The sequence below is a fragment of the Melanerpes formicivorus genome, unplaced genomic scaffold, assembly GCF_026170545.1.
Source record: "Melanerpes formicivorus ecotype bairdi unplaced genomic scaffold, bMelFor1.0.p_v2 SCAF_2, whole genome shotgun sequence".
NCBI lineage: Eukaryota > Metazoa > Chordata > Aves > Piciformes > Picidae > Melanerpes > Melanerpes formicivorus.
Genome location: NW_027142354.1, coordinates 56,296,428 through 56,307,906, shown reverse-complemented (window position 1 = coordinate 56,307,906; position 11,479 = coordinate 56,296,428). Strand labels below are relative to the sequence as shown.

General features: G+C 53.8%; 1 protein-coding gene across 1 annotated transcript; it reads left to right on the top strand.

Annotated features, from left to right (window-relative positions):
- The first annotated feature begins 3,739 nt into the window (after positions 1–3,739).
- Positions 3,740–10,799, top strand: LOC137445995 (neuropeptide Y receptor type 2-like). Its single transcript, XM_068148234.1, has 2 exons — positions 3,740–3,893; positions 9,400–10,799. Exon 2 carries the CDS (start codon positions 9,438–9,440, stop codon positions 10,599–10,601), a length of 1,164 nt encoding a protein of 387 aa, XP_068004335.1. The 5' UTR covers positions 3,740–3,893; positions 9,400–9,437; the 3' UTR covers positions 10,602–10,799.
- Positions 10,800–11,479: the final 680 nt, after the last annotated feature.

Genomic DNA, 11,479 nt, shown 5'->3' with positions numbered 1-11,479 from the left:
CTTAATGAAACGAGCCCTGTGGGTTTGCCCCAGCTGGAGGCCTGTCCCAGGAGCTGAAGAGTGGTGATGTGTCTTATACAGCAGGACGGAAGCCTCATTAATCCACATGAGCCACATGAGGACATCCATACAATCTCCACTTTACTGGCTTGCTGACCCTCAGCTTGAAGACACACAGTGTCCTCATCTTCTGTGCCCTGAAGCAGAGCAGTCCCAGGCCAGCCAGCACACAGAGCTGACCTCTCCTCCTGCTTCCGCAGTGCCTCTCGCGATGGTATCAGCCAGCTCAGGTATTCTGGCAAAGCCTCGTCCCCAGTGCTCTCTCTGCTCCTTACCTAACCCCGGAGGCGCTGGTATGGGAACAAAGAGGCGTTACGAAACGAGGCCCTGCTTTTCAATGCAGAGCGGGTGCAGACAGCTTCCCATCCTCCCTCCCACCCCTCAGCAGCTTGCTGGCTAATTTAGTTCCCAACTGCATCACAAATCCGCTGCCTCCGTGAACCGTGGGGCTCCAATGGAGAAGGGAACTCTGTGTTGCCACAACGTGCTGCTGCTCCTGAGGCTCCTGAGCAAAGCACAGGCTTGGCACCACAGGAAAGAGCAGTGGAAAGCTTTTGGCTACAGGCAGGTGGAACCAAACAGATGTGTGAGAAATGAAAGGCTGCTTTCCTAAGTGTGTCAGTGTTGCTGCTCCAGATGAAGCAGGATGAACTGGAGCATCTGGAAGCCTTGGTAACAGATTTCTCAGAGTGATCAGATAATGCACCTTCCTTTTATGACAGAAGTTGAGCTCCAGAGTGTGGATTGCAGCTGCGAGGTGTGCAGCCCAGGGAGCTGCCTGCTCCCTGAGGCAGAGCAGGTTAGGGATGGGCTGATGAAAAGTGGGCTCCATTTCTCAGCTTTTCACATCACTTTTGCTCCCTGCAGAATAAATTTCATTGTGGTCTTCTCAGAAGAGTGGGTGAGCAGAAGTGTGCTTGCCTAAACAAAATCCAGTCGCTGGGAAAAGGCTTTTGGGCTGCAAAGATCCTTTCAGTGATCCCATCCTGCCTGCCAGGACTCGAGGCTCCTGGGACACCTCTGCTCGGGGCTGGAACTGTTGGTGTGTACCCAGCCTGTGTGTGCAGACACCCCAGGGTCTGAGGTTACAATGCTGCATGCAGTGGCTCCTGGCACCTCTGCTCAGGGCTGTGCAGCCTTCCACACCCCAGGAGAGAGCAAGGGGCCATCTTCATATTTCCCCATCCTCCTCCTTTGGGCTGTAGTTGCTGGTTGAGGCCAAGAAGCTGCTTAGCTGCTTGGAGAGCTGTTAACTGCCTGGGGAGTTCTTTTTGCACCTTGTGTTCAGGCCTGTGCCACTCTGCTCCTCTTGACCCACCAAGAGGGTGAGGGGCTCTGGCAGAGCAGAGCCTGGGTGTCCCTTAGCTGCCAAGGAAGTGAGGGCAGGGCAGCATGGGGGCTGTGCCGGATGGCCTCGCCGCCAGCAGCAATTATGCTGTAGCTGGGTGAGATTAGGCAGGCTGGCAGGCAGCCTGTGTCTGTGATGCCGTGAGAAGAGCCTGGCTCCTGAGGGGAGCTCAGAGGGAGCAGGGACCAAACCCTGGCTCCGGGGCTGCCAGTTGGAGTGATGCCCCAGGCATGCTGAGAGCTTGACCTTCCCTTGCTGCTCTGCTTCGTGTCACGGGAAGGGTGCTTGCAGAGGGACCATTCGTGACAGTCTGCAGCAGTGTGCAGCTCTCTCCCCTCCTGGGCTCTCTCTGTTCTGCCAAGCACACTGAGGCTCCTCAGCTAAGTTTTCTGGTCAAAGAGGTGAGCTGATGTTTGGGAGCTTGCAGGTTCTGGTTCCAACCTCTCTTCTGGACCCCTGAGTCCATGGAAGAGGATGGTCTTGTGATGACTAATCCATGATTAGAGGGTTTGAATTTGCTGTCATCCAGCAAACACCACGTGCAAAAACTGACTGGAATTCACCCCACGGTCCTGATGAAGGCTCACAGCTTCAGGCTGCAGCAAGTTTCTCTCCTGTCAATCATTGCCTTTTCCTCAGGCATCTTACTCCAGCCCCAGGGCAGAGTGGGGAGTTGCAGCAAAGGACTCTGGAGAATGGACAAGAAAAATCTTATGCTGAAGGAAAGGGGGAGGAAAATCTTTGTTGAGCAGCATTCAACCATCCACTGCCAAGGACCTTGGAGAGGAGTATTCATCCACTGGGGACCCAGGGAATGGCATGGACCACTTGCTTCCCATTAGCTGCTCTTTGCCTCTCCTACAGACCACTGGAAGACAGCAACAGCTCCTTCCAAGCAGGCTTGTCCTGTCCTGCTCTGCTCTCCTCCACTCTCAGCTTTCCAGAACAGCTAAATCAACAGCCTCAGGGTAAAAAAGAAGGGGGAGAAGACACAAAGCTCCCACCAAAACCCCTCTATTGCAGCTGGTGGATTTGTTTGTGTCAGCACTGGTGTGCTGAGCCCTTTCCTTCCTGAAAGGGAGATGGGGAGAGAAGGGGGAAGGATGGGACTCATGAGGACCCTTGCCTTATGTTTAGGTTTGAGTGCCACTTCCCATGTGACTTACTTCAGGAGTGTTCTCATCCTCCTTTTTCTGTTGAGCCACTGGAGTTGCTTTTGCCTTGTGTATCCCAGCTTTGTGCAGCACAGAAAGTTGGTTGAAAGCCCTCTCAATTTCTGTGCTCACAAAGAAAAGGAAACCAAAGTCCACTGTGGGAAAACAATAAACCAGCACAAGACTCCTCTGAAACTCCTAGCTGGAGATACTCAAAGCTCAGAAGTGTCCTCCTCCCTAACCTCTGGGAGCATTTCCTAGCCCAGGTGAGCTGCAAACTCACACATTGCCTGTGCTGGAAATTCTGTGCTGGGAACACAGCTGGCTTCTCTTTGAAAGCAAACCCTTTTGCCAGGTAGGGAGCTGTGCTTCTCCTGCTTCCCTGTGTTGCCCACAGGGCATTTTCCTGGTCTCTGGTAAGCTTGTATTCTACAGATTTGGACATGAGGATGCTGCTTTTGTGCCTCTCCCTTTCTCTTGCTCCAGGTATATGGGCAGTGCTGAGAACCCTAAAATAGAAACTCGTATGGGTTCCCAGCTCCTCACTGAATCTGGCTCTGGAGCAGGCCAAGCCATCTGCCAAGTGGCTAAAACTTCTCACCATTATTTGTACTCACTTCCCAAGAGTACCTGATGCCCTGGCCCACAGCAACAACCTGCTGTACAAGCATGGAGGATGCTGTACAAGCATGGAGGCAGAGGAGGATGGGGTGAGGTCTGCAAAGGCTCTGCTGAGTTGCAGGACCTGCAGAACTCTTGCTGCAGAGGATGCCCACCCCTGGTCAAGACCCTACCAGACTCTAACAAGTTCAAAGCCTGAGCAGATGGAAGAGCTGCAGAGTGAGAGTGGGTGGACGCTCGCCTGGGGCAGTGGCACGGATGGGGAGCCTGCAGACTTCCAGCTCCCACCACTTCTCCCTGGAGAGGGATCTGGATGTGGTGGAAAAGCTTCTCTCTCCTTGATGCAAGAAGCCCCTCAGTGGCTGAACACTGTATAAACAGCAGCGGCAGGCTCCCTCCCCCTTTCCATTTCTGTTTGTTAAACACACTCTCCCTGCCTTTCACTCACTCAGGAGCTAACCCAGCATCCAGCTTTGCGAGTCGGGGGCTGTCAGTCACCCTGCCGGAGGCTGTCTCTGGATGCTCAGAGTGGGGAACCGCAGCTACCTCCGGCGATGAAGCACCATCCAGCCCGGATCCTCTCCTGACTTCCTCTCTTTTCTGAGGACAGTTGCAGAAAAGTGCTTTCACCTCTTTGCTACAGGTTGACTTCCAGAGAGCAGAGAGGACCAGGTGCTCCATCCTGGCCAGCAATGAGAACATAACTCCAGGTGAGCAGCTTGGGTCCTGAAGGAAGAGGATGCTTTGACCTTTGCCAGGTGGGCTGGGGAGGGCTTATCTGAGTGGAAGGGCTGAGATGGGGCCAGGTCTTGGCCACACCATGCAGTTCAAGCCAAAAATTTGGGAAACTGGATTTGGGGTCTGAGAGCCCTGAGAGTTGGAATAGAGAGAGAACAGGAAATACTGCTGGGAGAGTTTCAGATGGTCCCCGAGCAGAAGCAGGGAGTCTGGGAGGCAGGATGCTGAGTGAGAGCAGCCAGAACAGGTTGTTCCAGGGGGCTGCAGGGATCAGGCACGTACAGCTCTGGAGCAGTGCTCTGCAGGTGTAGGGCTGCCTGAGAGATCCTGATCTCCCCCACAGTCTGCCTCCTCATGGCTTGGTACAAAGCTCCTGGCAGCTCCTCCGTGCTGGGACTGCACGTGCTGCTGCCGCTCGGCTCGCTGCCAGGGATCAGTGCCCTCACGGAGAGAGATGCAAAGGGAGATAGCAACTGCAGGAGAATTGCTGCTAGCTTGCTTTCTGCACTCAGTGCATGTTAACTGCTGAACAGAGAGGCTCTCCTATAGTCCTGGTGTAGCTTGCATTTCACCTGCAGTTTCTGGTTGTCCCAAAGCAGGATGTGTGTTTTCACCTTGCCTAGGCTGTTAGCTGGTTGTGTTCGCTCCCTCCCCTCCCTTGTCTCATCTGCCCTGGACTTGCTGGAATTCAGGAGGTGTCTCCATCTCAGTGTCAGTCACTCACTGAGCCCTGTCTCCCAGCCAGCCTTGCTCTGCTTCCATGGAGCATCCCACAGGGCAGAGGGCCCCACGTGGTTCCCTCCTGCTTTCTGTAGGAGAAATTTCCAGGGGGAAGTGTGCATCCCCACCAAATGGATCTCTTCACAGCACCTTCTTTTTCATCCTGTCCTGAGCTGAGTGACTAAGACATCCTCCTTGCCTCATCTCCTTCAGAGTTTTCCATGGCTCCAGCCTAGGCAGGATGTGCAAACATTTAGAGTGAGGAGTGACAAGAACTTCCTGGTGTATCTCCTTCTCCTTGTACTTTGTCTTCCAGTGCCGGGTGTATGCTGAGCTCCTCTGTGAGCAGCTCCAGGGCCCTGGAGCTTGGCAAGTGCAGGGGTGGCACTGCAGATCTGATGCCATTAGGCTTCTGCACCAATGGGCCTGACCTGGAGGGCATCTGATGATGGGCAGGGCAGGAATTCTTCCTTTCTGCACCCCTTCACTGGAGACAGAAGGACCTGGGACAATTTCTATCTACTCTTAGGCTTCAGGGAATCACCCCAGAGGTGCTCTTAGTGCAGAATCCAGGCCATTAATGGCACAGAGAAGGCAAACCCCCTTCTCCTCTGTCACTTACATCTTCATGCAGCTCCTGAAATCCTTGTCCAGGATTTGTCCTGAGAGATGCAGAGTCCTCTCTGGTAGTGAATGCAGGAGGCCAGAGTTAGCAAACTTGGGCTCTGTTCCCAGCTCTGCTGTGGCTGTGCTGTGTGGCCTGTGGTGAGCTGGTTAACCTCCATAGCTCAGTTTATTGTATTCTCCTCCCTTAAGTGCTGTGGGGTGCAGGGCTGAGCACTGTGGCCTCTGAAGTGCTGTAGGGGAATAGGAAAGTGGTGGAAGGAGGTGGAAGCTGGCTTGTCCCAGGCTGATGTCCAACTTAGTGATGAGGAGTGCTCTCACCCCTGTGCCATGGACCCCTGACTGCTGCCAGACATGGGACTTGGGATGAGGTTGGTCAGTGCTCCAGGCTGGGCTAGTGGAGATGAAGAGGTTTCATAGAGTTGAGTTGCTTCAGAGGAAGAGTACAGCACAATAAATCAGTGAGGTGAGGCATGGAGGCACTCCTCAGCCTCAGCCTTCACACCCTGGTGCTGCTGTAGGAAGAGACTGTGGCTGTCATCAGCCAGAGAGCAGAGGCTGGCCCAAGTCCCCCCACTCCCTCCTGCTGAATCAACAACAACTGAGATAGAATTGCAATTCCTGGCCATGCTCTGAGCAATCCTTGTCCTTACCTCCCCCTTTTCTGCACTCCTTGTCCCCATGCTACGTGCCTGTTGGCTGTAGAAAGCCCATTCTCACTGCTTGGGACATAAAGAGGAATTTTAATTAACAAGCTCTGTTTACTCCAGCCCTCTGCCTGCCCCTCCAGCCCTGCTTTCTGAACCCTGCCAGGCTTTGCAGATGGCACTTCCAGGTCTGGATGTGCCCTGACAGATCTGGACCAGGCTGGCTGCATGCCTGGGGCTGTAGCAAGGGTGTTCCTGGGAAGCAGAGGTGCATTTGAGTCCCAGGGCACCTAGCCCTGGCCCTCTGTAGGAATGGATTTTGGAGCTATCACAGTGTTCATTGTCTCTCTCAGTCATCAACAGCAGTGTGCTGAGTGCAGGGCTGAGGTTCCTTTGTGCTTCCCCCTCCTCTTCCCTGCTTCCCAAGGGCTGAAGTCTGCTGGCACAGGCAGCAGCTCTCTGCCTCACTTCCATGTCTGGGTCCCAGCCCTGCCTCAGACTGATCCTCAGAAAGCGAGGACAGGATCCAGGCCATGCCCTGTTTCTGCAGCCCTTTCTGGCAGCCCAGCCCAGAGCAAAGTGCTTAGGGTAGCATTTCTGCCTCCTCCAGGTCTGCCCTGATGTTTTGTTCTCCCCAAAGCAGTTGGCTCTCATTTCCAAGTCTGGGCACAGGAGTATGTGCCTGGTAGCAGCCTACACATGTGCCAACACTTCCATTACCTGCTGAAACTGACCTCAGCCCACTCCTAGAAACATCCCTGTGACCTCCAGGCAGTCCTCAGAGTGGGAACATTTATTATGGCTGGTTTGGATCTTAATTAAAATGCCTTAATTGATTTTTAATAGCTCCCCTTTGGAAAAAAAAACAACAGAGCAAAGCAAATCAAATAATAACTCCATTAAGGCCATTTTGTTAGGAAGCCAATAACCATGATGTTCCTGGCTCCTCTCAGATGGTGGGCAGCTGCCAGTCTCCAGTGAAAGGAAACAGCCTGAGATGTGAACATGGGGGCTGGCAGCCAGCTGGTGGGTGAGATGGGGAAAAAGAGAAGGGAGTGCCCACTGTGGTGTGCCAGGCCTTGGGTATTGAAGATAAACAGGACACAAAAGGCACAGAAAAGGAGGTAGCAAACAAGAGTGGTAAAGTAACACTCAGCAGTCTGAAGGTACAAGAAGCCAGGTGGAGAGCAAGCACTGAAAGTGTGCCCAGCCCTTGCTCTCTCTCCTGCACTGGCCTTGCTCTTCTGGCAGCAAAGTTTGCTTTGGGGCCACCTGCAGCATGGGTGTCTGAAGAGAGGCTCTGGTTGAGCTGCTGCCCCATGAGGGTTGGGCTCTGTCCAAGAGGCTGTGGCTGTGCCACCCTCCCAGGGCCCTTCTCCATTCCCCACTGTGTCAGCTGTGCAGGGAGGCTTTGAGCTCCTCACTCCCACCTTAGGAGTTGTGAGCTCCCTTTGGCCTTTGGGTTACCTTTCCAAGGCTGGGGGTGCAGAGGGCTGAGATCACCCTTAAGCAAACTCTCAGCACAGTAAATCCACTAATTTCTTCCCTCCTGCTGCTTAAAGCTGCCTTCCTCCCCTCTTAGTGACAGCTTTATAGTCTGCATTACCACAGCATCTGAGCCAAACAGTTTCATTTACAGGAATCATTGACACAAATTGACCAGCAGTTAGACAACTTGGACAAGACAATGGACATGGAGAGGGGCAGGAGAAAGCAAGTGTGCAGGCAGGGAAAGTCTACTCCAGGCAGCTCCTTTGCCAGGCCTCTGCAGGGCTGTGGGTTTCCAGCCAGCTGGGCAGGTTCCTGGGGAGCAGCTCCCAAGGGGGAATCACAACCCTTGCTCTGAGGAAGGATGCAAGAAGCAGCATCCGTTTGTTATTCATTGCAGTGTAATTGCTGCCACTTTTACCATCTTGCCACCATCACTGCAAGGTATTGAAGGAAGCAGCAGAAATGCAGAGGCTCTGCACAGAAAGCATTGTCCCTTCCCAAGGACAAGTTGTCCTTAAACAATTGGCTCTCAGGGCATGGGATGTGTGGCAAGCCCACCAGCACCCCACCAGCATCCCACCAGCAGTGCTCCTGTCTCACCTGGTACAAACCCAGAGCAATCTGCTCCTCGAGGAGCTTCAGAAGGTATCCAACAGTCTGCCTTTAATTCCCAGCTTTGTTTGAGCCCTCTGCCTCCCTCTCTCAGTAGCAGGACATTATCCCCTTCTTTCTCTGCAGTTCAGAGAACAGAGGATGCTCTGCAGACCACCTTGTTTGGGCTGGGTGATGACTTTTGCCCGATTTTGATCAAGTGTGTGGTGGGAAGGGGGGAGAAGAGATACTTGAGGGGCCATGTCCACCCCTCTCTGCATGCCCCAGCAGCAATGCTGAGGCACAGAGCCCAGGAAGGTGCCAGCAAGAGCTGGCTTTGCTGCTGCTGTGTTTGGACTGAGTGAAAAGCCTGCCATGACAACACTGCTGCTGCAATGGCACCAAACACCAGCTGTGGGTTCCAGACTGACTCAGTTCTGGCTCATCAGCTGGGCTCCCTTCTCCCAAAGCCACGTTCACACAGCTGTTTGAACACCACGTGGCAGGAAGCTCACTGGCGCTGGGGCTTCGGGGCTTTGGCTCTTGGGCCTCTCTGTGCCTGGATGCTCAGCAACAGCTCTGCAGGAGGCTTGTTCACAGCTTCAGGCATTTGGCTCCTGCACATGCACATCCCTGCAGGAGCTCCCTCCTTTACCATGAGGGTAGTGGAACACTGCAACAGGTTGCCCAGGGAGGTGGTTGGGTCTCCATCCCTGGAGGTGTTCAAGGTGAGGCTGGACAGGGCTCTGGGCAACCTGATCTAGTTGAGGGTGTCCCTGCTGAGTGCGAGGGGCTTGGACTGGATGAGCTTTGGAGGTCCCTTCCAACCCAGACCATTCTATGGTTCTAAGATTCTTCTGCAAAGCCAGCAGGTGCCTGGGTGTCACCAGCTCTGAGGGGTGAATGATGACTGTGGTTGCAATTAAAGCTTTCTTTCCTGAACAGGGTATTGTGATTTGTGTAGCACAGACTTTGTGATTGGAACAGCACAGGTCTCCTACAAGCAGGAACAAGATGGTGCCATCTGCCAGCAGTGTGACACAGAGCTTGTTATTCTTTATAAGATGGGGACAACCTTTTCAGCAGAGCCTCTTGTGGCAGTGCAAGGGTTTTGTAGTAAAAGAGGGGAGAGTTAGATTTGATAGAAGGAAAACGATGTTTTACACTAAGGGTGGTGAAACACTGGCACAGGCTGCCCAGAGAGCTGGTAGATGTCACATCCATTCACCTGATCATAGGCTCTAAGAGGAGATGTGAGAGAATGGGAAGGGCATCCGGTGTGAGGAAGCATGGGAGATGTCACTGCTGCTGCTTTTTAGCCCAAAGTGCCCTGTGGGAGATGCCCTTTGAGTCTCAGTTCCTGCAGATGCTCTGCTGTCTGACTTCTGCTGTGCCTGTGTTCTAGGCCTCCCTCTCCAAGTGACAGAAAGTCTCAGGCCAGGCATGGGACCGTTGGAGGGAGCCAACAGCAGCCTCAGCATGGAGAAGACAGCGTTAGAGGAGAAGCTGCCACAGGGCTGGCACGCCAAGGACTTTGTGGCTGCTGGACAAGATCTGGCTGGGTCTCGCAGCGCTATGATGGACAGCACCAAGATCCTGGGAGTCCAGGTTGTCCTCATTGCTGCCTACTCCCTCATCATTCTGCTGGGGTTCATTGGTAACTCCTTGGTCATTTACATCATAGTGAAGTACAAGACCATGAGGACAGTCACCAACTTCTTCATAGCTAACCTGGCCCTGGCAGATCTGATGGTGGACACGCTCTGTCTGCCTTTCACCCTGGTGTACACGCTGCTGGATGAGTGGAAGTTCGGAGCTGTCCTTTGTCACCTGGTCCCTTACGCTCAAGCTCTGAGCGTCCACGTGTCCACTCTCACCCTCACTGTGATTGCCCTGGACAGGTACCGGTGCATTGTTTTCCACCTGGACAGCAGGATCTCCAGGAGGCTCAGCTTCACCATCATAGCTGTCATGTGGCTGGCAGCAGCCATCCTGGCAGGTCCTCTGGCCATCTTCAGGGAGTACCGGTACGAGGAGATCCCCTCCATCAACCTCAAGATGGCCGTCTGCTCGGAGAAATGGCCTTCTGGTAACAACAGAGATGCCACCATCTACAGCCTCTCCATGCTCCTGCTGCAGTATGTTTGTCCCCTTGCCATCATCTGCTATGCCTACACCAGGATCTGGTTCAAGCTGAAGAACCACGTCAGTCCCACCTCCAGGAACGAAAACCAGTGCCGGAGGAAGAAGACGACCAAGATGCTGGTGATGGTGGTCGTGGTGTTCGCCGTCTGCTGGCTGCCCTTCCACATATTCCAGCTTGCCATTGATCTCGATCTGGTGCTCATCTTCCACGAGTACAAACTCCTGTACACCGTCTTCCACGTGGGGGCCATGTGCTCCACGTTCGTCAACCCCCTGCTCTACGGCTGGATGAACAAGAACTACCGCAACGGCTTCCTGATGTTCTTCCGCTGCCAGAACAAGCCAGAGAGCATCCACACTGAAGGCTCGGTGAGAGGGAGGTCCTACATCTGCAGGGCCAACACCCTAAATGGCAGCAGCAAACAGACTCCTGGTAACGAACCACTGCCCACAGAGGTGTAGGGGTGGAACATCCACCTCTGGGACCGAGGCTGATTGAGCCCAGAGATGTTCTTTGGTGAAGGTCTTTCCTCGGTGGCACATTGTGTTGCAAAAACATTACAGCTGCTGCAGCCATGTAGAATACCCTCCCCCCCCCACCACCCTCCACACCACCCTCCCCCCCATACTGCTCAGTTCAATAAATCTGGTGTACTCCTGTCTGACCAAACAAATGCTTGGTGCCATGGTTTAGTTGATTAGGTGGGTTGGATCAGTCGATAGGTTGGATGTGATGATCTGAAGGTCTCTTCCAACCTGGCTTATTCTGTTCTAAAGGATTTAATCCTTCCTCTGCATTCAGAGTGATGCTGGCAGAAGCACACAAAAATTGTCCACACAGAGGCTCTCATCCAGCTGTTTGCATTTGCCAAGGTGGGCTGTTCAACCTTGTGCCCCCTGACACCTTACCCATTGCCAGTGGAGAGCGTTTGTTGTGTGTGCTCCTTCATCTGGAGTCTCCTCTCCAAAAGCCTTCATGATCCGTCTTTAGCTAATGCCTGCACGGGGAGGGGGAACCACACTCCTCTGCTACCGTAGGCTGGTTACTGTCATCACGCTGTGGGCCTGGGAAGGGAGCTGTCTGGGCAAGGTGGGAGCTGGGCAGTCCCTCTTCAGATTTGCAGCCCAGGGGATGAGCTCTCGTGCTCAGAAAGCCCAGGAGGTGGCAGTGACATGTCTCACCGTATTTCCCTTCACAAATGCCACAGCACAGCTTCTGGGACGTTAGCCAGGGAGCCTGCAGGCCAGTACCCTGGATTTAGCAAGAAGGAGAGCAGGCAGAGAGAGAAGCAGATAGGAAAGGGCAGAGCTGGCACAGCTGATCAAGAGGACTGAAACTG